At 39.9% G+C, this 27,142-nt stretch overlaps 1 protein-coding gene across 6 annotated transcripts in view; it reads left to right on the top strand.

The window, feature by feature from the left end:
- The window catches only part of LPAR1 (lysophosphatidic acid receptor 1), a 135,519-nt gene that overhangs the window by 34,004 nt on the left and 74,373 nt on the right, over positions 1 to 27,142 (top strand). For 4 of the 6 annotated variants that reach the window (XM_043566423.1, XM_043566420.1, XM_043566424.1 and 1 more), the window contains exon 2: positions 20,941 to 21,101. In XM_043566423.1, the coding sequence (XP_043422358.1) occupies positions 21,057 to 21,101 (45 nt within the window). In that variant the 5' untranslated portion in view covers positions 20,941 to 21,056. Of the gene's footprint in view, positions 1 to 10,050; positions 10,309 to 11,194; positions 11,226 to 20,940; positions 21,102 to 27,142 lie in introns of those variants that run through there. The other 2 variants (XM_043566422.1, XM_043566419.1) reach the window with 2 other exon arrangements.

Genomic DNA, 27,142 nt, shown 5'->3' with positions numbered 1-27,142 from the left:
TTTTTATGTTCTGCAACTTTGCTGAATTCATGTATTCTGGCAATTTTTGGTGGAGTCTTTCAGATTTTCTACATATCTTGTCATCCGCAAATAGTGGAAGTTTGATTTCTTCCTTGCCCGTTTGCATACCTTTTATTTCTTTTTGTTGTCTGATTGCTGAGGCTAAGACTTCCAGTACTGTGTTAAATGGTAATGGTGAGAGTGGACATCCTTGTCTTATTCCTGGGGAATGAATAGGGGAAAGGCTCTCAGTTTTTCTCCATTAAGGATGATATTAGCTGTGGTTCTTTCATATATGACCTTTATGATGTTCCGTCTATCCTTACTTTGTTGAGCGTTTTTTTTTTTTTTATCAAGAATGCATTCTGTGTTTTGTCAAATACTTTTTTTTGCACTCATTGACAGGATCATATGGTTCTTATCCTTTCTTTTATTAATGTGGTGTATCACATTGACTGATTTGTAAATATTAAACCCAGGAATAAAATTTGTAAATACTGGAGCCCAGGAATAAATCCCACTTGATCATGGTGAATAATTCTTTTCATGTACTGTTGGATTGAATTTGCTAATATCTTGTTGAGAATTTTTGCATCTATGTTCATCAGGGATATTTGCCTGTAATTCTCCTTTTTAGTGGGTCTTTGTTTGATTTTGGAATCAAGGTAATGCTGGCAAGTAGTCCTCAGTTTGGATTACAGTGTAACTTATTTTAGTTTTTTAAAGAAAAGACAAAATTTGCTTCTTATGCCTAGTATCATGAGCCTGTTTTTTTAATCAATAGCTCTGAACACTTATACTTCAGACGCTGGTTTGCCAGAGACTGGAGTCCTAAGTTATCTACTTTCTAGTTGTATCAAAGACCCGTTGAGGTAACTAATATATTAAAAGAACAGTTCAGTGAGTGATTCTCAAAGTGGAGTCCCTGGTGCAGCCCCACCAGCATCGCTTGAGAACGTGTTACTAAGTGCAAATCGTTGCCCCATCCCAGACCTGCTGAATAAGAAACTCAGTAGGTTGGTGCTCAGCCATCTGGTGTTTGAACAAACCCTCCAATGAAATCTGAATGTTGCATACGTAGTTTGAGAACCACTAGTCTAATACAGTAGTTAACACATCTGGCTTTCAACCTAGGCTCACTTTAGGCACTTGTTAAAATACGGATTCTTGGTTCACATCCACACAGAATCTGATTCAGTAAGCCTCAGGTAGGGCCCAGGAATCAGTGTTTTTATATTCTGTGGCAAAGCCTGCTTTGGGAACCTCTGCTCTCACCTTGTATCATATAAGATCGCTCAGTAGTATACATGTAGAATATAATGCATTGTCTATAAAGACAAATGTCTTTATAGAACTCTGATTTAAGACAGTGGCTTGTAATCAGAGATTTACTTCAGAATTACTTAAGAGGACTTTAAAAATTTAGGTGACTGGAGTCTACTAAAAAGCTCTGGTTAGGGGTGAGGAGAGGTGTTCATTCTTGTGTATGTTCTGGGCTTAAGATTCTCAGCTCTCTGAGAACCATGGATTTTTAAAAACAATTTTATTTATTTTTTATTAAGTTTAAAATTTTAATTCCGGTATAGTTAACATACATTGTTGTATTAGTTTCGGGTGTACAATATAGTGATTCAGCAATTCTCTGCATAACTCGGTGGTCATCGTGGTAAGTGTACTCTTAATCCTCTCCACCTAGGTCACTTACTCCCCCACCTGCCTCCCCTTTGGTGACTAGCTTGTTTTCTATAGTTAGGAGCCTGTTTGCTGATTTGTCTCTCTCTCCCTTTTTCTCATTTGTTTCCTAAATTCCACATGTGAATGAAATCATATTTGTCTTTCTCTGACTTATTTTTTAAAAAATATATATTTAAAATTTATTTATTTATCGAGAGAGAGAGAGAGAGAGAGAGAGAGAGAGAGAGAGAGAGAGAATCCCAAGCAGGCTCCATATTGTCAGCACAGAGCCCGATGTGGGGTTCCATCCCACCAACCGTGAGATCATGACCTGAGCCAGAATCAAGAGTTGGACACTTAACCGACTGAGCCACCCAGGTGCCCTGATGCCCCAGCTTTATTGAGCTATTATCAACCTATAACGTTATCTAAGTTTAGGATGTACAACAGAATGATTTGCAACTTTATGTTGAAAAATGATTACCGTAATAAGGTTAGTTAACATAACCATTATCTCACATAATTACCTTTTTTTTTTTTTGTTTTTGGTAGTCATAACATTTAAGATCCACTCTCTTAATGACTTTCAAGTGTATAATACAGAATGTTAGTTATAGTCCTCTGTACAAATCCCCAGAGCTTAGTCATTTTATAGCTGGAATTTAGTAGCCTTTGACCTACACCTCCCATTTCCCTCACTCTCTGGCCCTGGCAACCCCCATTCAACTCACTATTTCTATGAGTTCACTGTTTTAGATTTTACATGTAAGTGAGGGCATACAATATTTGTCTTTCCCTGTCTGACATACATCACTTAGTATAATGCCTTCAGGGTCTATCAGTGTCACCAAAGGCAGGATTTCCCCTTTTTATGGCTGAATAATATGCCATTGTACATATATACAACACATTTCCTTTAGCCTTTCGTCTGTCCATGGATAGTTAGGTTGTTTCCATGTCTTGGCTATTGTTAATGTTGCCATAAAAATGGCAGTGCATATATTTCTCTGAGATAGTGATTTTATTTCCTTTAGATATAAGCCCTGAAGTGGTATTGCTAGATCATATGGTATTTCTATTTTTAATTGAGTCACCTCCATACTGTTTTCCACAGTGACTGTACCAATTTATATTCCCACCAAGAGTGCACGAGGGTTCCTTTTTCTCCACTGCCTCTTGTCTTTCTGATAGTAACCATTCTGTAGGCATGAGGTGGTATCTCATTGTGGTTTTGATCTGCATTTCCCTGATGATGAGTGCTGTTGAGCATGTTTTCAGGTATTCATTGGCCATTTGTGTGTCTTTGGAAAAATGTCTATTCAAGTCCTTTTTTTTTTCAAGTCCTGTTTTTAAAATCACATTTTTTGTTTTGTCATTGAGTTGTATGAGTTCCTTATATATTTTAGATATTATTCCCTTATCAGATGTATGCTTTCCAATTATTTTCCTGTAGGTGCCTTTTCATTTTGCTGCTTGTTTCTTTTGCTGTGCAGAGATTTCTTAGTTTGAGGTAGTCCCACTTGTTTATTTTTGCTTTTATTGTTTGTGCTTTTGGTATCATATCCACAAATTTGTTGCCAAGACCAATTTCAAGGAGCTTTTCCCTTATGTTTTTTTTTTTTTTTTTTTGTCTAGTGCTTTTACAGTTTTGTCTTCTATTTAAGTCTCTAATTCATTTTGAGTTAATTTTTGTGAGTAGTGTAAGACAGGGGTACAGTTTTATTCTTATTTTTGTATGTGGATGTCCAAATTTCTTAGCACCAAATTTCTTAGTTGAAAAGACTATCCTTGCTCCCACTGTGTATTCTTAGATTCCTTGTTGTATATTAACTGATCATAATTAATCATTAATTGTGGTCTTATTTCTCAAGCCTTAATTCTGTGTCAGTTGCTTATGTGTTTGTTTTTATGTTAAAAGGATATTATTTTGATTAGTGCAGCTTGTAATAAAGTTTGAAATCAGGAATTGTGTGCCTCTTTTTATTGTTCTTTCTCAGGACTGCTATGGCTATTTGGGTCTTTTGTGGTTCCATATGAATTTTAGAATTTTTTTCTATTGCTATGAAAAATGCTATAGTAATATTGATAGAGAATGCATTGAATTGTTAGATGGCTTTTGGTAGTGTGGACATTTTAATAATATTTATCCTTATCCTCAAACACAGGATCTCTTTAATTTGTGTCTTCCAGTTTTTTTTCACCAGTCTTCTAATTTTCAGCATGTATTTGCTGCCTTCGTCAAATAATAATTCTTAAGCATTTTGTTGTTTTTGATGCCATTATAAATGGGTTTGTTTTCTTTGTTTTTTAAAATTTTTTTTTTTCAACGTTTATTTATTTTTGGGACAGAGAGAGACAGAGCATGAACGGGGGAGGGGCAGAGAGAGAGGGAGACACAGAATCGGAAACAGGCTCCAGGCTCTGAGCCATCAGCCCAGAGCCCGACGCGGGGCTCGAACTCCCGGACCGCGAGATCGTGACCTGGCTGAAGTCGGACGCTTAACCGACTGCGCCACCCAGGCGCCCCTTCTTTGTTTTTTTGAGGTAGTTGGTTGTTCATATGTAGAGACAAACGATTTTTGTTTACTCATTTTATATCCTGCAACTTTACTGAATTTATTCTAACAGATTTTTGGTGGAGTCATTCAGATTTTCTGTGTATAAGTTTACATCATCTGCAAATAGAGACGACTTTCCTTCCTTTCTGACTTGGATGCCTTTTGTCTTTTTGCCTAATTGGCTTAATTAGAACTTCCAGTACTATATATAGGAGTGGTGAGAGTGGCTATCCTTGCCTTGTTCCTTATCTTAGTGAGGAAGCTTTCAACCTTTCATTGTCAAGCATAATAATGTTAGTTGTGGGTTTGTCATATGTGGACTTTATTATTTTGAGGTGTGTTCCTTCTATTCCCAATTTGTTGAGAGTTTTTGTTATGAACAGATGTAGATTTTGTCAAATGCTTTTTCTGCATCTGTTGAGAGGATCATTTTTATCCTTTATAAATGTGGTTGTATCATGTTACTGATTTGTGGACATTGAACCCTCCTTGCATCCCAGTGTTAAATCCCACTTGATCATGGTGTATGATCCTTTTAATGTGCTGTTGAATTGGGTTTGCTAAAATTTTGAGAATTTTTTCACCTGTGTTTATCAGGGATATTGGCTTATGTGCTTTTGTAGTGTCCTTACATGGCTTTGGTATCTGGGTAATGTTGGCCTGGGTAAGATGAGTTTGGGAGTACAGTTTTTTTTGGAAGTGTTTGGGAAGGATTGGCATTCATTCTTTTCTCAGTGTTTGGTAGAATTCACCAGCAAAACTATCTAGTCCTGGCCTTTTCTTTGTAGGGAGGTTTTTGATTACTGTTGCTATTTCCTTGCTCCTGTTGGGTCTGCTCAAATTTTCTATTTCTTTATGATTCCATCTTGGTAGGTTGTATGTTTCTAGGAATATATCTGTTTCTTCTAGATTGTCCAATTTGTTGGCATATAATCATTCAAACTTATGACTCCTGTTCTTATAGAACCTTCTGCAAGCTGGATGAAACTCGTTTGGAGATGGATAGGGTCCAGAAACTGTGTAAGTGATGGAATATCTGCCCTTTGCTTTGAAATAAGCTCATCTGGAGAACCTCTCCCAGCTCTGGGTCCCTGTCTCCTTTGTATTTTCCTGCATATAGTGGGTGTACTACAATTGTCAGTATCCTGGTTGTAGAAGAGTTAATGTTTTCCATTACCAGGCACTGACATAGGCAGTAGGGGAAATCTGGTTCATTTTGTTTCAAAATACACCATACCTCAAATAAGTACAAACAGCTGCAATGCGGGATTGGGGCCAAAAGAAATCAGTGTGGTGCTACAGACTCCAGCTGAGAGGAGTTCATGTAACATGGATCTGAGATCAGGCTCCAAAGCGAAACCATCAGGCCCCAGCAGGAGAAGAGTCCTTGCTTGTCATCCCGGTCGCCTCCACAGCCACCACTCAAACAGGGATGGCTCTTGAGAGAGGTGACCATTTCCTCTTCCCCCTGGAGCCGCTCCTTTGCCGTGGACTGAGCACACCACACTCAGTTTCCGGGAGCCCAGAACCACAGTAGGGTAAAATGAAGAAATCTTGGAACACAAAGGATTTATAGATATGCCTGCTTATTTTATCTCCATGACTTGGCTGAAAACAGCAACCACACTAACCCCGGCCCTACAGCACACTCCTTCCTTTTTAAGCCCCAGGAAATTCTTGGTCAGGTAGAAACTGCAGCCGCGGAGTCTGGTTGGTTGTTTTTCCTTCTCCCAGATTTTTCAAGTAACATCAGTTTAGCAACACTGTTTTTCTTTTTCTGCTTCCTTTTATACCAGAATTCTCTTTTAAATTTTATGCTGCTTTCTCTTCTCTTTGGCTTAGCCATACAATACCTTTCTACATTAATGAGACTTTTTCTGAATGACACTCTCCATTCTTTACATATTTGGATTTCCCCCTGTGATGTTTCTGGACAAGTAGGACAGCATTTTTCAGACTGATGGTTAGATGGTCAGAAGTCTTTCAAGTGGTATCTCACAGCTGTTTTTAGGTCTCCAGCTGGTTTTTAGGTCACATCTCAGGCATTGGGGTTTTGCGGCTACTTTGTGGTTTTATTATCTCGTTGCAGTTTATGAAAAAGGCTTCTTTTCCTTTCCATTTTCTGCTGCTTTCGTGATAAACAGCTTCACAAATAATTTTTTAAAGATATCCACTGTCACATTTAAAACCCTTTCATAAAAGGACAAGAGTTAGACTACCATTCATGTAAGTTAGGGAGGGGCCCTTTTTTGTTTGTTTGTTTTCATAGTTACTAAATCATTGTGAACTGAGCAGGACCATTTAATTCCCTTTGCTTCACATTCCTGATTTCTTCAACAGAGATGATAATATTTGAAATGTTACTCATAAAATTGTATTAATGAACGAGGCCAGCGTTTCCTCACTGACCTCTCAAGTTGGCAGAAACACCTTCGTGAATTCTCAGGAAAGGAAGGTATTTACATATCCTCAGCCCAGCTGGGAATAATTCACGCTGTAGCACAATAGCAGTGTTCTCGAGGTTTCCCTCTATACTTACTGTTCTAAAGAAGTCTGCTTTAAAGAGATATTGCCAGGAGGGACTTCGCTGAGGGAAAGTGGTGTATGTGGAGAGCAGGAAAGGAAATTAAATTAAGCGCCTCATTTTTCCCATGGCAAAGTAGATAACTAGTATTGTATTCAACGGCCTTTATTTTTTTCCCCTCCTCAAAACTTTGGGCAGGATGTCTAAGTCTAGACTTAGGACGTACAGGTTTTTTTTTTTTTTTTTTTTTTTCCTTTTCCCCAAAGGTAACTTACCTCCAGTTTAATTAGAAATTAGTGAAGGAAACTAGGTTTCTTATTTGGCTCTTGGAAATTCGAAAATAAATAACACGTTCGTATTTTTGAATAGCACGTTGTGGGCCAAACAGCATCTGGAAGCGATTATTCTTGCTGGTAGGCAGAAGAAATTTCATAATCCACCATCTTCAAAGAACGTGGTCCCTTGTCACATTTTCCCTACATCCTGGACACAGAAGACGTCTTAAGGCCACATTGCTGGGATATCTGCCTGTTTCTTTGTTTTGTGTTGCATGTAAATGTATCTCTTTGATACTATAACATCTTGCGCTTTGAAAATAAAGCAAACCTTGGTCGTATGATGCTGCCTGCACTGTTTGCTGTGGTCCAGACTTCTCCTTTTTCAAAAGACCTATTTGACTTTTGGCAACGTGCCTCTTCTACTCAGCCATTTGTCTGAGACGTCTTTTCCTGTCTTCTCTAAAATCAGGCGCATGTGTGTCTGGGGTAGTCATGTAATTTGTAACAATGACTCCTGACCAGATTAAATTTTGAAAAATTCAATTTCTTCTCGGGCATGTCTATTTGTATGTTAAACGGTGACACAGGAACACTTCCTTCCAATTAGACACATTTTCTTTTCTATGGTGGGGCTTCTGCTGCTCCTGCTCCCCCCCCACCCCCCTTTCAGACTTACAGAAAAGTTGCAAATAGAGTACAGAAGTACGAAGGGAACTTTTATCTCACTGAGTCAGTTAAGAGTGAATTGCTGACATGATGCCTTAACACCTCAAATACTTTATATTTCCCTGCATACAAAGATGTTCTTCACGTAGTCACAAAACCACCATCAAAATTAGGAAACGAACATCATCATTGTCATTATATGTCAGCTAATTTTCAGATCGCTCCGAATTTTCCCCAGGTTGTCTCAATAAGATCCTTTAAAGCAAAGGATCCAATCCTGAATCTTGGGTTGTATTAGTTTCTCATGTCTCTTTTTCGTGTCCTTTAACATGGATCAGTTTCTCGGTGTTTTTCCCCCTTTTGTGACCTGATCTTTTAGAGGTTATAGGAAAGTTATTTTGTAGCATGTCGCTCGGGTTGGGTTGAACCCGGGTATCCTTCTCATTAGGTTCAGATTTTGAAACTTTGACAGGAGTGTCACAGAAGTGATGCTTTGTTCTTCTTATCGGGTCCTTTCAGTTGGCACATGTCAATTTATTTCAATTTCCCGTGATGTTCACTTTGATGACTTGATTAAGGTGGTGTCTTCCAGACTTCTCCACTACAAAGTTACGGATTTTCCTTTGTAATTAATGAGAATCTTGTGGGAAAGTATTTGGGTCTATGTCAATATCTCATTTCTTGCCAAACCTCTATTAGTTTATTTATATTAAAATGAACTCATGGATTTCTATTTTATTTAAAAGGTTATAAATTTAACCTTTAAAGGGTTATAAATCTGTTATTGTCATTTATTTTGAAGCTTAAAATTTTTATTTTGGGTGGGGAGGGTGCCCTTCAAGCAAATTTCCTTGTTCTTTTAACATGTGCCCATAATTCTTTGAGTGCTGTCTTATTTTCTGGCAAAACAGGATATTCTGAGTGATCAGTACCACCTCAGGGCTTAATAAATACATATGTATTATCTTTGTATGCTTTTCAAAATGGGGGGATATATAGATATATAATTTCAATACAATTTAATTTTTATGGTATAAAAATTGTATACATTTTTATCATAAAATTAAATCGTATGTAAACATTTCATAACTCGATTGGCAAGTATTGTAGTACTGAGTGTTTAGATTGTTTCTGAAATTTGCCATTCGTATATGATGGTCCATTAAGTATCCTTGTAGCAAAATCTTTACCCTTAGTATTAGTTCTTTACACGGTATAAATTCCTAGATGCCCCTATTGACAGTAACTTTTGCTGTTACAAACTGTTATTCTGGGCGGAATCACTTTTCTTATCATAGCCATAGACTTGTATATTCTGGCCAGCTATTTGGATACTTTGCCCCCTCTCCAATTTACTCTCTTTTCTTCCCTTTTTCCCTTCCCCTCACCTCTACTAATATGAATATGTATGCTCCCATTCCTTTTAAGCCATTTGGGAATTCTGATTTTAGAAACATGCACTTGCTCTTAGAAGAAAATATCTTCTGTCTCCTCCATTGGCTGTATTTGGTGGAGTCCAGCTTGGCCCGAGGCTTGGTTATAGAGGTTGTAATTCTCCTTGTCTTGAAACTCACATACTGTGAATACTCCAGCTTGGCGCAGAGGCTCTCTCCTGAAACATTCCTCAGTAAAATTTATCTGTGCTATGCTTCAGGGTATTTCCTCCCTTGGATGCAGATCCTAAATCCCATTAGTCTTTGCACTAGTGTGGATGTTCTATACAAATGACTGAGGGTCCTGGTGTGAGATAGCAAGAACAAGAGCTTAGACATTGTGGGCGTTGGGCTGTGGAAAGAAACAGGGTAGCAATAAGTCTGTCCCTTATCCAAAGAGAAATTTGTCCTACCTCTCAAGAGGATTTTCTTAGTCTTTTTAGTTGACTTTTCTTCCTTCATTTCCATCTCTTTTCTCCCTGCTCTCTCGTGATTGAACACACTCACTTACCATTTTTCTCTAACTCTGAAGTCTGTAATTCTAGCCCATTCCTGATCCACTATTACTAAACTACCCCCCTTCCCCCATTTTCCAAGAATGGGACACAAACTAGCTTGAGTTTGAGACTATATACAGAGTATGGCCAACACATCTCTCGCCTTAGTAGTGACAATGATTCTGAGATTTTTCTGCCAATTGTGTTCTGACAATTCCTGGTTCTTTTGACACGTTTCAGGATAGCGTCCCTCCCAGTCAAGAACACTGTTCACAAGTGAAAACTGTATGCCACTATATAGCATTTGAAATCAGCACGGTGTGTTTTTTTTAAATAATTTTGGGCCAGTCTCTTCAATCTGTAGAATACTGGACTCTGAACTGATAAGATCCATGTAAAATAGGGCGATTGTGATGCTTTTGTTTCTCCTCCTGCAGGCAGCATGTATTCCTTCCTTGGAATGCGTCAGCTGAGTGCCATATGGAAAGAATGATAGACTTTTAGGCCAAATGTAGAATGAAAGGTCTGATTGAAAAGCTGGAGAAGCAAATGGAAAAACTGATCCTATATGTAGGAAAAGACTTCAGAACACGAAATATATTGTCTTCAGTGAATATATTGAAGCAAGATCTTGGGCCTGATACTTTGAAGAGGAGAGGAGAGTTTCTGCTGCCACAGGTAGAGATGGTATTTTAAAACAAAACATGAGGAAATGATTTGGTTTCTCAAGTGCTTTTCTGATTTCTTTGTTCTAACTCTGCATGTGAAGCAGATGGACTGAGAGTGATCACAGCTTTCTTCGTCCCAGCTGGACCATTTGCCTCACTGGTTTTATGGGAAGCAGTGGTAAGGATAGAAAGTTCAGATAAAACACATAGCATGGCCCCATAGGCACCCTTTATAGGCTTTTTGAGGCTGAAATTCTCCTTTTATTGACTTTAGAAATAAGACAGTATTGATTGACTCTCAAAAGGTGAAGAACGTTTTCCTTTTTCTTGTGATTTTCTGGAGTTTTTTATTATGGTTTATATGCATTTCAGTTTATATTCATTCCAGTTTATATGCATTTCAATTATGTAGCTTTTCTTTTAATAGTTTTAATAACTCCATTTTTTTTTTTTTTGGTCCTGTTATGGTCACAGGTATTCTGTGTTGACACGGACACCGCTTATGCTGACTCTCCTGAGCACATTATTTTGATGTTTCACATGATTAGTTGCATTATGTCATCAAGTGGATTTTTCAGGGTGAAATAGGTCCTGATTATATTGAATAAGAGTGCCTTGTTCTTGCTGTTGCAAGTAAATGACGGTTTGGGTGAACGCATGCTTTTTGAGTCATCCTATATTTCTGACAAAATCATGAAAGTTGCTACCATCTTGTCTTCTCTTGTGGCCAGGGTGGGTCACAAGAGAAGGTGAGCCACCAATGGGTGGCTACGTCCAGTCCATTTGTTTCCCCCTGTGATTTGATTCTTTTTCATCAATTGGATTTTTTTTTTTAAATGGGAATTCTTTTAACTCTTGCAGTCTACTAACTTAACAAACTTGTGTTTTGATTGTAGGTAACGCACTTCATATTTTTCCTGGAATATGGTGAGCTCTTCCCCCCCCTCCCTTTTTAATTGTGGTCACCTATATATATAACATAAAATTTACTATCTTAACCATTTTCAAGTTTAGGTAGTGTTTAAGTATATTCACATTGTTGACAGATCTCCAGAACTCTTTTCATCTTGCAAAACTGAAACTCAGTACCCGTTAAACAAGTCCCATTCCCTCCTCTCCTAGACCCTGGTAACCACCCTTCCCTCTATGAATTTGACTACTCTAGGTGTCTCATATAAGTGGAACCACAAAGTACTTGTCTTTTTGTTACTGGCTTATTTCACTTAGCATAATGCCCTCAAGGTTTATCCATGTTGTAATATGTGCCAGAATTTTCTTCTTTTTTTAAGGCTGAATACTATTCCATGGTATTTCTATACCACACTGTTCATCCATTCACTTGTTGATGGATCCTTGAGTTGCTTCCACTTTTTGGCTATTGTGAATAATGTTGCTATGAACATGGGTGAACCAGTATCTCTTTAAGACCCTGTTTTCAATTCTTTTTTTTTTTAATTTTTAAAAAAAATTTTTTAATGTTTTTATTTACTTTTGAGACAGAGAGAGACAAAGCATGAGCAGGGGAGGGGCAGAGATAGAGGGAGACACAGAATCCGAAACAGGCTTCAGGCTCTGAGCTGTTAGCACAGAGCCCAACGTGGGGCTCAAACTCACGGACTGCGAGATCATGACCTGAGCCAAAGTTGGATGCCCAACCGACTGAGCCACCCAGGTGCCCTGATTTTTTAAATATTTATTTTTGAGAAAGAGAGAGACAGTGCATGAGCAGGAAAGGGGCAGAGAGAGACACACACACACAGAATCCAAAGCAGGCTCCAGACTCTGAGCTGTCAGCACAGAGCCTGATGCGGGGCTTGAACTCACGGACCACGAGATCATGACCTATGCTAAAGTTGGACACTTAACTGACTGAGCCACCCAGGTGCCCTGATTCCTTTTTTTTTTTTTAATGTTTTATTGATTTTTGAGAGAGCACAAGTGGGGAAGGGGCAGAGAGAGAGGGACAGAGGATCTGAAGAGGGCTCTGCACTAACAGCAGCAAGCCCGATGGGGGGCTTGAACTCACAAACTGCATGATCATGACCTGAGCTGGAGTCAGACACTCAACTGACTGAGCTTCCTGGACGCCCTCAACTTTTGGTTATATATCCAGAAGTGGAATTGCTGGGTCATATGAGAATTCCATGTTTAACTTTTTGAGGAACCACCATCCTGAGCTGAGCCATTTTACCAGCAGCACATACAGTATCATCAGCAGTAAAATAAAAGCTCCAATTTCTTCACATCCCTGCTAATACTTATTTTCTGCTGTTTTGGTAGCAGTCATTCTAACGGATGTGAGGTAGTATCTTGTAGTTTTGATTTGCTTTCCCTCATTATTCAGATGTTGACTGTATTGGCCTGTGTCTTTTGGCCATTTGTATATGGAGAAATGTTCAAGTTTTTTATTCATGTTTTAATTGGGTTGTTGGATTTTTTTTTGTTGAGTTGTAGGAGTTCTTTATGTATTCTGGATATTAACTCCCTTTTAGATTTAGGATTTGCAATATTTTCTCCCATTCCGTGGATTGTATTTTTACTTTTTTTTTTTAATGTTTATTTTTGAGAGAGTGTTAGTGGGGGAGGGGCAGAGAGCGAAGGAGACAGCAGATCTGAAGCAGGCTCTGTGATGTTAGCACAGAGCCCAACGCGGGGCTCAAACTCACAAACCGTGAGATCATGACCTGGGCCAAAGTCCGAAGCTTAACCAACTGAGCCACCCAGGCGTCCCTGTATTACTTTTTGTTTGTGTCCTTTGCACAGAAGTTTTAAATTTTGATTTAGTCCGTCTCATCTGTTTTTTTGTGGTGAGCTCTTTAAGTCTACGAATTTAACATCTTTTAAGAAAAGTTTGCTTTTATTGTGAAATCACTGTTGTGCCATTTGTCCTTCTCAGATATACCAGTTATCCTTAAATTGAATCTCTACTTTCAGTGCTCCCTAGACATAACATCTAAGGAGTCTAGTAAATTCTATTATTATAAGTGCGTGTGATTTTTCTCAAGCTCATCTTCCATGGCGTCAACTTGATTTTCTGTAGTGGCATTTCTGCCTGCTGTAGTTTTAAACTTACAGTGTCAGCGGTGATATTATTTTTCTTCTTATTTTTTTTGCTTTTATTTTTTAAAGTTACACATAGTTGCGTTTTTTTTTTTTTTTAATGTTTATTTATTTTGAGAAACACAGAGAATAAGTGGGGCAGGGGCAGAGAGAGAAAGAGGGAGAGAGAGAATCCCAAGCAGGCTCTGTGCTGTCAGTGTAGAGCCTGACGCGGGGCTTGATCCCATGACTGTGAGATCATGACCTGAGCCGAAATCAAGAGTTGGACACTTAACTGACCGAGCCACCCAGGTGCCCCTAAAGTTTTACATGTTTGTGATGTAAAGTGTCAAGCAGCTGTATGAGGCTTGCTCAAGAAAAGGAACTCCTTTCTCCCTACCATTGTACCCTTGCCATAGCTAGCATTTTTAATTGTTTTAGTTACTTTGTTCAGTATTTGCATTGCACCTCTGAGATTTTTTACTTCTACTTTTTGACATATTAGTTTTAAATACTTCTATATATCCCACGTGGAAGATGTGCCTTACACATATTCCCATCTATACCTCTCCATCCTAATATAGTTAGGTCGTGATTTTGATTAGGCCACTACTCCGTGTTAATGCCATCATGACCTTGTTAATGTTAATAGTCGAGCCATCTAGAATTTTAGAAAAAGAGTCCTTTTTCCTCTTCTGCAAATTCTTACAAGAGGAAAAAAGTTTTAATCATTCTTTTTATATTTACTTAGTCTTCTGTGTGCTTAGCATTCTGTGTACTCATTCAATCCTAAACTCTGTCAGTTCTAGAAGTCTCCTCTCAATAGATCCAGGTGGACAGTTATTCCATCAAGGCTGCTTCTTGAGTCCTATTACCTGTCATCCATTTATGCCAGAAATTCCTTTTGTTTTACACTCCTATTCCTGTATTACATGCCTTTCTTTTTCTCATTTTCCTCCCTGTTTTGCCAAAGAACATCCTCCAATAGAATTGGAGGTTGTAAATCACTTGCCTCATTGTCTTCTAGCTTCCTGGTTGCTGTTGAGAAGTCCAAAGACTTTCTGATCCCTAATTCTTTGTTTATGAGCCTCCCTCACCAACCCTCCCCCTCCCCCCCCCCAATTTCTGATTGGTCACAGGATTTTTTTTCTATCCCTACTGTTTAAAAAGTTTCCATGATGGTGTGCTTCATGTGGGCATATTAAAATCAGGTGGGCAGATAGGCAGGCACTCAGTAGACCCTAACAGTCAACAAACTTAAGACTTTCTACTTTAGGTAATGTTTCCAGGTATGTGACCCTCCCCTCCCCCACCCCTCCCCACCCTGTTTCCTTTATTCTTTCATTCTGGAATTGCTTTCGATTTAGCCTTTGGATCTCCTGGGCTGCTCCTCTACCATTTTCCTTCTTACTGTTCTCTTTTCCTTTGTTTTTTGCTCTACATTTTGGGCAAGTTTCTTAACTTGATATTCCAATCCTTCTAATACTGCATTTTGAATTAGCAGTTTCTAAGTATCCTGCTTTTGTTTCAGTGGGTGCAATGTCATCTTTCTGATGTTACTACTGCTAAATGTTTTCATCTGCTCAGATTCGAGAGCAGAGTCTTAGTCCTTAGGTGATACAAGCCTGGCTTCAGATGGTGGTTAGCTTTGGTAGGGGGAATAAATACTAAGACAAGCTATAGCTCTGACCTCCCTATATCACATCTTCTTGTTCCTCCAGGTTTGAGGTTCAGAGTTTTTTTCTCCTTGGTTTCTGCCAGACTGTAGAGCTCTCTGCAGAAGGATACCACAAATTTCAAGCCTGAAAAAATTTCCTACTTCATCTAAAAGCTTCTATTTATGTGTAACACTTTTCTAAAACTTTGAGGATAAATTTATTCTTTCCTGGTTTTAGCATTGATGACTTCTTTCCCCCTTTAGTACTTTTTGTTCATCTGTTATGTTTTGGGGATGACAACTTTGAAATCTTTACCCCTGTAAGCTGCCCTGCCCCCACTGCCCCAGCTTCATTTTCTGCTTCACAAAAACTATTTTTTGCTTTATTTTTATTCTGTTTTCTGATTTATTGACTGCCTTCATTTAAGTTCATAATTCAGAATTTTTTCTTTTTTCTTTTTTTTTTTTTTTGGTTAATGCAGGCTCATTCTGATCACATAATTTTTAAAGTTTTTTTTTAATGTAGTACACTTATTATTAAGTAAATATTTGCTCTATCCTAGAATCTTCCCTTCTCTTGAGGCATAATATTTTTCATTTGCCTGGTGGGTTTGGATTTTTCTCTGTTGCTTATCCGTAGAGAGGGAGGTCTAGACATATGCAGTATCGGGTATTGCCCTGTGTTCTTTCAAGAGACTGAAATGAGTCACTGTTTGACTCAAGTCCAGATGGAGGAAAATGGTTAGATTTATAGTAGATTGATTTGCCAATTAGAAATTCATCTTCCTTTGAGGCCGAGGGAGCCAGCATCGGCTACAGAAGTAAACAAAGGGGAGTTCGCCTCAGAACCAGACTTTCTTTTAGGTATTTGGTGTGGCACTCAGCAGTTAGTAATAAGGTCATTGTCACTTAGCAACGTTGGCCATGTCAGAAGCCAGCTGGTAGAGGTTTCCCCCTGACATGTTTTCTGGGGGCAGTCCTCATGGCCACATGTAAATCAGAAGTAAATACAGCCAGAGATAACTTGTTCAGCTGAAGCCAGGAACCCCTTTTAAGGAGTGAGTGTAATTTAAATGTACTCCAATGCTTCCTGGCTTCGTTCCATCCAACTCTCATTCCTCTGAACTAGGAGCGTCATTATGAGTCTGTTAGGGTCTCTTTTGCTTATTTTCTGTCCATTCAGTGTAGTTTTGCATGAAGGGGATGTTGTAGCTTTGTCCATCCGTCAGCTTCCCATATTGATTCTTTCTAGTCTATTTTTCTGAAAATGTAAGCCAGTTGTTCCATCTGTGGCTTCTAGGGCTGATTTCAGGATAGTTCCTATTTTTGTTGGTTATTGGTTATTTCTCTAATAATCTGGTGCAGGAGGAATGAGCCGATGTAGCTCTCTTATTTGTGGATTGTGTTTTGTACATCTGTTTTGAATTGTAGGGAGGGATAATGAGGTAATTCATACCCAATGACTACAGGGGAATAGATGAATGGAACAGTAAATAAGTAAGTGACAGCTGATCTTGTGCAAGTGAGGAACATGAGAGGTGGTTTGTGGTTTTGTGAAGAATGGCACAGACCAGAAGAGATGCCTAGGACAGAGAATGAAGAGGAGAGGAGGGGCAACAGTAATGACCCACGGGTAGCTGGGTTCAATGGGGCCAACCCTCATCACTCTGTGGCTGGAGCACAGTCTTCCAGCTCAAGCAAAGGAAGCTGAGAGCTGGGTTGATGGAAGATTGGAAGAACTACAGGACAGGCATCCAAATGCTTGGGAGAGTTTGGAGAGAGATGAATTTCTGTAGAAATCCAGTTAGTGCTGTGGTTGCCATTGTGAGGCTCTGGGAAAGCAGGGGACCAACATGTCTAAGTGAGCTGGCTTACTCGCTTAGGGACTGAATGGAATTATTCAAGATGTCTTGTCATCTTGTCTAGCTCCCCACCATGATTTGTGCAGTTTGGTAAATAAGCTGGGAGGTAAGTCTTATAAATGTCATTTTAGGACTTCACTCCCATGAGACAGCTGATTGATATCCTTTGAGGTAGTATTGCTTAGCCCTTGTTTTTTTAGAGTTAAGTCACCATATGCCATTTCATAAAGGGCTCCTATCATGTGAGAATAGGTTCGACAAAAGCCTCCCAACTAGACAGGTCTGAAATGCTTTAGGAGAAGGCAGTTAATTTTCTGCTTTATTTTCTTTCTTTCTTCTTGAATAGGTGAAGCTACCAGTCTGGGCTATCTATTAGACAGCTCAAGGACATGTAATGTACATGTAATGTACATCAGAACTAGGAACACATCATTACAGTTTTCTACAGAGGAGAGCGGGTGGTGCAGGATTCTCTGTTTCAGAGTTTGGGGAAATTAGTTACCCTGTAGGACCTCTGACTTCCATGCTGCTGTCTTCAGGACTGTCTGAAACTTTTGCTTAAGAAAACTCTAAGCCCTTTCTCTCCTTACTTTGTGTTCACGCAGGGGGCTAGTCTGCAGAAAGAGCACGGCCTGGCGCGGGGCCTGGTTCAGGTGTCAGCTCCCTTATTTCTGGGCTGTGAGGCTTTGGGTGTGTGCATGCTGCACAACCTTTCAAAGCCCCAGGGTTTCTGTCCATGAAATGAGTTAACAGTGTCTGTCTCAAACTGTATGTGAAACGAGTTCTTCAGTGCTCAGCCTCTCTTTGGCTTTCATTAAAACCCAGTCTTCTACCTTTCCTCCTTTGGTTTTTTTTAATGTTTTATTTATTTTATTTTTTTGAGCAGGAGAGAGAGCGCGTGTGCATGTGAGCAGGGGTGGGGCAGAGAGAGAGGGGGACAGAGGATCCGAAGTGGGCTCTGCGCTGACAGGCTGACAGCAGCAAGCCCGATGCAAGGCTTGAACTCACAAACTGTGAGATCACGACCTGAGCCAAAGTCAGATGCTCAACCCACTGAGCCACCCAGATGCCCCTCCCACTTTGGTTTTTAGCAGGGACGCCATCTGGCATATTCATCATATGTACTTCTATATCCTTTTCTGCACTACAGGCTAGCTGCCCACTATTCACCTTTCAGGCAATTCTCTGTACTCTGAATATTGAAAATATTTTAAGGGGGTATTGCTTAACGACTTAGCTTGGCAGAAATGATAAGGCCTGAGCACATAGCATGAGTCTTTAAGAATAGAATCTCACTTGCCTGCTTCTTTTCGGCGTTTTGGTTATCATGCTCTTGATACATTCATCTGTCCACACAAAATATGATAGGGCAAGGCAACGTGAATTAGAAATACATGAGGGGCGCCTGGGTGGCGTAGTCGGTTAAGCGTCCGACTTCAGCCAGGTCACGATCTTGCGGTCCGTGAGTTCGAGCCCCGCGTCAGGCTCTGGGCTGATGGCTCAGAGCCTGGAGCCTGTTTCCGATTCTGTGTCTCCCTCTCTCTCTCTGCCCCTCCCCCGTTCATGCTCTGTCTCTCTCTGTCCCCCCCAAAATAAATAAATGTTGAAAAAGAAATAAAAAAGAAAAAAAAAAAAGAAATACATGAAAAGGATAAAAGAAATATAAAAAGATAGGGGTGATAAAGATAAAATGATACGAGGACAAAACAGCGCACCATAGGGGTCCCGTAATTTCCTCAGTGTAGGCTTGGCACTCGAGCAGAAAGGCACTCCCACTCTGTCTCTCTCTGTCCCCCCCAAAATAAATAAATGTTGAAAAAGAAATAAAAAAGAAAAAAAAAAAAGAAATACATGAAAAGGATAAAAGAAATATAAAAAGATAGGGGTGATAAAGATAAAATGATACGAGGACAAAACAGCGCACCATAGGGGTCCCGTAATTTCCTCAGTGTAGGCTTGGCACTCGAGCAGAAAGGCACTCCCACGTATACCTTTCTCCCAGGCTGCTCATTTAAATTCACAGTATGGTAAACAACGCCCCCCGCCCCCAGCCCAAAGCTACGACTAAGAACATCAGTGTTATCTCAGGGCACCTAAGGAATTTTGTGTTGAATGTTATACCAAAGTAGTTTGACAGCTTTACTTGTTAAGAACTATAGTCTCTCTAACAGAGGGAAGAAAATAGGAAGGGGCCGCATTTCTAAACAAAAGCTTAAAACAATTGAAACTATAGTATGAAGGATAATGTGCAGTCAGGATAAAAATCAGAATTTAAAGTTCATAGAAGTTGCTGCCAAACCTAGATTATTTATTAGGAAGCAGTTGCGAGGTTTTGTGACTTACCCAGCATCATCAGCTAATACAGAGCAGTGCCAGAGGGTTTGGGGTTCAGAAGACTTGGATTAAGTATGCAGCTCAAGACTTAAATCTTTACTTTTACTGTAATGAAAAGTATCATTTTCCAGGAGTTAAAAGTGTTCAGGTATCGTCTTGCATGCTAGTGAAACTAGAAAGTACATTTCCAGACAAAAGCATCCTGAGGTCAGGGCAGGCTCAGTTTTATTCTTTATGCTCCTGGTTCATGGTAGATGTTCAATAAATATGTTGTCAATAAAAGAAAGGATATTGTTAGGTGCTATGAAACCTAAAAATGAGAAATTTTCTTCAAATGGAAGAATTGTCTTAAATTCTTTTTCTAAATTTTTTTAAATGTTTTTATTTTTGAGAGAGAGAGAGCGAGTGGGAAAGGGGCAGAGAAAGAGAGGGAGACACAGAATCCAAAGCAGGCTCCAGGTTGTCAGCCCAGAGCCTGATGCAGGGCTCAAACTCACGAGCCATGAGATCATGACCTGAGCTGAAGTTGGATGCTCAACTGACTGAGCCACCCAGGTGCCCCACAGTTGTCTTAAATTCTTAAAAAAATTTCCCTCTGGACTGAATTGCAGTGTGGAAACAGTCACATCAGTCTTGTGACAGAAATTGGGCCATGCTTTCCTGCAGAGAACTCAGCATCTTTTTGAGTTTTCTTAATGAACATATTAATAACAGTAGGCATGTATATATTTTGTGCATATCTAGCGTCCTCTCTCCAAGGATGTCACAAAGACTGTAGAGGTGCACTTTTCTCCCACTCCTGTGCGAGACTGACTAACGAAGCCCTCCCACCTCCTCCCACCCTCACCACCCTTTGGAGTACTCGATTCATTCTTGTAACTGACTCCTATAACATTAGGATGTCTTGCCTTTTTAAAAAAATCTTAGTGGTGACTACGTTTCCTGAGGAAACATAAACATGGAACGTACTCAATTGTCTTATGTTCCATACTAGACTGGCACTTGATTGTGCCTCTAGTCCTGGTTCTGTCATGAATGAAATGTATGACTAGTTTCTTTTCTTCTCCACACCTCAGTTTTTTCATCTGCAAGCGGGTATGCTTGGACTGGGTGATCTTTGAGACACTTGATGGTATTATTCTCTTTGCCCTTTCTGTTTAAACTGTCAGTTATCAATTGTGGGTCACCTGCTTATTGTTGAATGAAGAATGGGCTCTCCCCTTGGCCCACTACCCCCAGCTTTATCGCTTGAAACTGCCTCCCCGAAACATGTAGCCAGCAAGGAGACCTGGATTCAGACTTCTGACTATGCATCAGTGTAACATGATTTGGATGAATGGTACAGAAGTGCTGGCTCTGAGATGTTAGATGCTGTCTACCGGATTCTTTTCTTTTAGTGTTTTTCTTAATGTTTTTTTCTTTTTTGACAGAGAGAGAGTGCGAGTAGGGGTGGGGGAGCAGCAGAGAGGGAGAGGGAGACACCGAATCCGAAGCAGGCTCTAGGCTCTGAGCTGTCAGCAGGGAGCCCGACACGGGTTTTGAACTCATGAACTGCGAGATCATGACCTGAGCCAAAGTCGGACGCTTGACTGACTGAGCCACCCAGGCGCCCCCCTCCCCCCCAAAACTGGATTCTTCTTTTCATTAAGCCAGTAGTTGGCATATGCAACGGGGGATTTTTGCTTCCTCTGGCCAGGAAGGAAGTGCTTGTTCTTTCAGGCTAAATGTGGGTTTTCCTCTCTTTTTCCAGGTACACAGTTTCTCCTAGCATGACCGTGATCTGATCAGCAGCTAACATAACTTGACTCCTGTGTCTGGTGCCACTGTGCTGGGGCCTGGTCACTGCCCACAACTAACAGAGCTGCCATGGTGACCACCTTTACTTCCACCCCCGCAAATTCACAGCCCCAGGTAAGTGATTCAACCTGGTATAAGTTTGGGCTTATTAATCTTAATTTTGTCAAATATTTAAACTGAGTTTCCGAAGGTACGTTTCACTCTAGGGATGGTGTGTAACCTTCTAATTGTCATTTGGTGGGCATTTGGCTAATAGTGCTTTTATGAAGGAGGTTCTCTTTAGTTCAAGAAGCAGCTGGGACAGTAAGCAAGTGATTATAGCAAGCCAGCCTCTGTTGGTACGAATCTGGGTTTTCAGTGGTTAGAATGTCTGGCTATTCCTATAGGCATCAAACTCCCAGTCAAGATGGTCAGTTGTAAATCCTGCTGCTCTCCCTCTCTTGGCTTTTTGTAGGGTTTTAATGAATATCTCAGGACAGAGCTAATCTTACACCAAGTTTTCTGAATGTGGTCTCTAGGTCTTCTTCCTGTAATTATTTTGCCTTTACCTGTTCTAGGAACTTTGAAAGGAAGATGTAAGTCCAGAAACTTCTGAACAGTAGTCATGGGTTACTTTCTCTGTCCAGCGAAGAAGAACAGTTGCATGGCAAGAATATTTTCTTTAGATTATTTTACAGTCTGATCTATTAACGTATTAACCAGATTCTTTCAGTTTTAGCAGACAGTGTGTTACAGTCGGGGAAAAGAGCCTTTGGAATCGGTAGGCCTGAATTCACATCCTGATTGTTGGGTAGCCTTAGACATGGTAACCTCACTCCGCTTCAATTTCTTCTCACGTCACCATACTTCGCAGGATGGTTGTATGGATTAAACGATAGGATATATACAGAACTTATAGTAGGTACTCAACAATTATAGTTTTCCATCTGCACTTCCTTCACCTTCTCCCCCTCCTTTTAGAGTGTAACCCCCCCATCTCATTCATGACAATCATTTTTAAGCCATGGTTAAAGAAAAAAACTATACCTTTGAAAAAAAGCTGTATTGATTGAACTTTAAATCTTGATGCAGAATATTTTTTCACCCTTCTTTTCTCCTGCATCATTTTTCAGGCTACTAAATTCTGTATGCATTTCAAGTAGGGGTATTTGGAGGAGGGTGGAAGGAGGAAGGGGTAGGGAAAAGGGAACATTTTTACTTCATTTACTATAAATGCTTTTTGTCTCTTTTAAAAAATTTAAAAAAAGACCTTGGAATTTTATGATATGGATAAAGTCCTCCTTTATTTACCATTTTAAAGTGTTTGGTATTTTCCAGAAAGCTTAGTGTTACCATCACCATGTGTGTTTCTCTTTCTGGTAAATGGATCTTGTGTTTTCAGCATTTTCATTGACCTTGGCTATTTGGTTTCCATTCCCCTCGATAGGTTTTTTGGTGCTGCAGAGACTTTGTGAATGGGTAACGAGATTTAGTGCCCACTGACTAGGGTCACCATGTCAGAGTCTGCTGCAGCTGCCTCTAGGCTATAGCCCTTCTTAGTTAGGCCCTAGCACAGCTTTTCTGGGCAAGGATTTTAACACCTCAGTCTTGGTGTCACCATTTGTCCAAATCTCCAGTGGGAGCCTCTTATCCACACATCTCTTTCCTCTCACACAAACTACTATCAGCTGGTGAGTAAGAGAAATATTTCTCAATGACTCATTTAATGAAAATGTTTAACATTGCCCAAGGTAGAAAGAGGTTGTATTTAATATAAACACTTGGGAAAATATGTACTCTTCTAAATCCTCTGTGGGAAGGTATATTGGTTCAGTCTCTCTGGAGGGCAATTTGACAGTATCTATTCAAATGATATCCCTTTGCACATACCCTCTTCTCATCTTGGTAACTACATTAGAAAAACACTTGTACATGAGTCCAAGGAGACATGTATAAAGATATTCATTGAAGCGTTAGTTGAAGGCCAAGAAGTACAAAACATTCTGAATATACAATAGTGGAATGACAATAAATTCAGGCATGTTGAGATTTAAGTACCATGCAGCAGTTAAAAATACATATCTCAACACAACTCTATTTCCCTAAGATAGCTGACGGAAAAAGAAAGTAAAATGCAGACTAATTCAGGAAGACATCATTCAAACTGTAGAACCATATGTATTTAGGGATAAACATATGGTACATTAATGTAAACACATAGTGAAAGGTCTAGAACATACATTGCCAACGTGAATGACGTTTTCCCCAAGAGGGCAAAACTTGGATCTTGGGAGATTAAAAAAAAAATCCCTTCAAATTTAAACCTACCTGACAATATCTTATTTTTTAATATTTAGTTTCTCTCATTAGGGAGAATTTAAGTAAAGTTTTCTCACTGAGAATCACCAGTGGGAAAAAATAAGTTAAGCACTGGGCTGGATGTGCAAGGATCCCTGTAGTCACACTGCCCGGGTTTAAATCCTGGCTCCAACATTTATTGACTGAGCACTTGAGGGTGGAGAAAAGGTATCCACCCTCTTAGTCCCTGCATTTCCTCATCTGCAAAATGAACATAATAATTACGGAGCCAATTTCATAGGATTATTTTAAGGATGAAATGAGATATGTATAACACTTAGAACAAAATCTAGTACAGAGTGCTCAAAACATCTTAGTTAATACTGTTCAGCAAGCTCACAGTGGCTGGCCTGGGGATCCAAGAATAAATAAGATACACAAGGCTTTTGTCTGCAGGGTTTAGAAAATGGAGTGGGACACAGAAAGATGAACAAGAAATTCCAGTGCTGTGTCACAACCGCTATGATGGAAGTATGGCTACTCTAGGAGTGGAAGGGAAGCCTCCAGGAAAGACTTGGAAGACCAGGGGAGGCTTCTGGAAGGAAGACCACCAGGCTAGGAGCTAATGTATCCTGACTTTGACAAGGGAGAAGAAACAGCGTGTGTGAATGTCGAATGTCCCGAGGGAAGAGAGAGAGCGCGCACAGCATTTGGAAGTTAGTTTGGGATAGTTGCACTCTGCTGGGGTGTGAGGTTGTAAGCAGAGATGTGCTAGAGCCTGCTCTGCCGGCGCAGAAGATCTGATTGTTCAATTTTCAGGAATTGTGTGAACCAGTTGACTTCATGCTTGTAACTTGAAATCAGCCAGGGTGGAGTATTTAACCATGGAAATTGGCAAACACAGTCCCTTACTCTTAAGAGCCCATTGTTAGATATTCATCAGCATATTTCTGGTGGTAGAGGAGGTAGATGGGTTAGGTTACAAGGTTGGAGAAGATTCTGCAGGGCCTTGCAAGCTACACGGAGGAATTTGACGTTAATCTTGAAGCCTGTGTAGCTTTGGAGTTTTGGGTCTGGCTTCAAACCCTGACTTTTGACAATTTTGGTGAGTAAGTTTATTGTTTAGTCTCAAGCAGGGTAGTGAGTCTCATTATTCTTAACATATGTTGGGAACAGTAGCCTCTGATAGTTGGAGGCACCCAAGCCCACTGGGAAGGAGTCAGCTGTCAACTAATAGGTCCCAAGGAGAGGGAGTTTCCTCTTCTGGAGAGATACAGACCATTGTTGGGTCACTTAGTTCCCAAGATCCTCTGGCGAATGATGGGCCTCCTAATTACCTATATGTCAATTCTTCGCATGTAATTTGTGCTGTCAGATTTTCATCCAAGGCTGACGTGCCCTAGCCCCCAAGTCTGTATTGATGTCTACTCTTTCAACATCAAGGTTTCTCCAGGTTCAGAGAAGATAAAAGTAATTTAAATATGGCATCTCTTCAGGCAAGGCGTAATAAGCATTTCACTCCATCGGCTTAGCCTGGTATTGTCTGGCACATCAACTTGCATTCTTTCAGAGTGAATTCAGGGACCTGTGTAAAGATACACCCACATTCAAGTGTGAAAGGCCTGACAATCCTTTTCTAAGGCAAAAACAACAATTAAAAAAAAAAAAAAACCCTTTGGTTTTGTTTTCCTCTATTCATTTGGTAACAAAGAGAATTTTTCTAATCAAGGCTGCCTAATACTAGATATAAGCTAATTAATATGGACAGATAGCCTGTGATTGTTTCAGACAATAATAGGGAAGAAAGCTTCCATTGTCACCCCCGCTGGGGTTGCTGCTTAGCGAGTGAAAGATAGGCCTTGTGCTTTGAAGTGGGACAAGTTTGTATTCCCTGCTTTCCTCCCGACTAGACGGTAAGGCGGATTTTTGTTTTCTTCTGTTGAGAAAGCACCTTGTTCTTATGTAGTTAGATAAATACAGAGGCGAAACTGGACTAGCGGCAGCAGGGAGGCCGTGCGTAGCTGATTTATAGCTGTGTTAGTCCAGGCCCTGTTAAAGAGTTCCTTACCCAAGGAAAGCTTCAGGGATGAACGGGAACATGTCATCATTAGGTTGAATTAACGTGTTCATGTCCTGCAGATATGGGCGTGGGGTGGAGGTGGGATAGGAAATAAAACAACTTGCCACTGTAAATGGTCATTTTCTGTTTCTAGAACTCTGTTTAGCATTACTTTAATTGTGCTTCATCCAATTACTGTGGGTAGAGGATGGATGAAAAGTTTTATTTTCCTTTTGAATGGAAGGGTCAGTAGTTCAATACATGCATGAATGGTTTGGCCTCTCTCAAAGCCAGGACCAGTATTGAGAATTTCAAAGGTATTCAGATCCTACACCTGGGATTCCAGTAAGGGAGGACTGTATGGTATCAGTTATTTATAAGGTATTTCATTCTGCTCTCAATTGTGAAGTGACCTTCTTGGTTTTAAGCCCAGGAAACAAAAGCTGTTTTCGAACGTCCATGTGATTTCCCGTAGCTGTCATGTCAAAGGCATGAATTTGGGTAGATACTCAGTGTCTTAACAGAGTGCTCCTCTAGTTCTGATCCAGCCTTTAGATGTGACACAATGAGGTCTCTACTTAAGGAGGTCTCTATTTGTCATCTGGTGGAAGACCAGCATTTTTGAACATCATTACCAATAGGTTCCTCTGACAAAATCCATCATATTTCCAAAGTTTGGTTTTAGAGGTTTACTTCTGGTGTCAGAGACTAGATACTTTTGGATTAAAGCAATTCCATATTTAATGGGTTGCATTTTGGCTTTTTTTGTTTTGTTTTTTAGACCTTTTTATGATGGCAGTTTTCAAACATTCACAAACATAAAAAAGAATAATGCAACGAATACCAATATAGCCATCACCTAGATTCAACAGTTGTTAGTATTTTGCCATACCTGTTTCACTTCCTCCCATTTTGAGGGGAGGAGGAACCGCTGTAAAGCAAATGCATGGCATCGTGTCCTCTCACCTCAACCCTTGTACATCATTATGCATCTCTAAAAATAATTCATTTATATAGCCATAATACTGTTATCACACTTGACAAAATTTAAGTTTTCTTAATGTTTATTTTTGAGAGAGCGAGACAGAGCATGAGCAGGGGAGGGGCAGAGAGAGAGGGAGACACAGAAACAGAAGCAGGCTCCAGGCTCTGAGTTATCAGCACAGAGCCCGACAAGGGGCCCGAACCCATGAACTGTGAGATCACGACCTGAGCTGAAGTCTCTCCGGTGCTTAACCAACTGAGCCACCTAGGACCCCACACACTTAACAAAATTTAAAACAACTGCTTAATATCATTTTATACTCCTCCATATTCAGATTTCCCCAACTGCTTTTCTAAGAAGTAGTTTTGCAGTTATGTTATCTTCTAAAAACATTGGTCAGATCAGTTTTCTTCTCCACAAAACCATTTGATGACTTTTTAAGATTTAAAAGACAAGCCCATATCCCCCCTTTATTCTCTAAGTCGGAAATAGATTGACCTAGCAACCAGAATGTTTCACCACTCAAGGATAGAAAAATTAGACCCATACCGAAGGTTCCAAAGTAAGAGAATGATTATAATTGTTAAATTATTAGCCACAAACGTAAGGAATTGCAGATACCTTGACAGTGCTTTCAGACAAAAGTGTGACCAATCTGAGTATGAAGTATGTTTCCAGGGCCACACAACAAAGACATAGTGTGGTCTGGCTTCATCGAACATGGAACTGAGGAAAGAGCATGGGCTTAGATGTAGGTGAATTTTGGCTCAAGTCCCATGCCTAGGGCATGTTTCAATATAGGTATCTTTTCCAGTTTTATTTCTTTTAATCTCT

The sequence above is a fragment of the Prionailurus bengalensis genome, chromosome D4 (genome assembly GCF_016509475.1).
Source record: "Prionailurus bengalensis isolate Pbe53 chromosome D4, Fcat_Pben_1.1_paternal_pri, whole genome shotgun sequence".
Taxonomy (NCBI): domain Eukaryota; kingdom Metazoa; phylum Chordata; class Mammalia; order Carnivora; family Felidae; genus Prionailurus; species Prionailurus bengalensis.
Note: the sequence above shows the minus strand (reverse complement) of the source record. Positions and strands in the feature narration are given on the sequence as shown.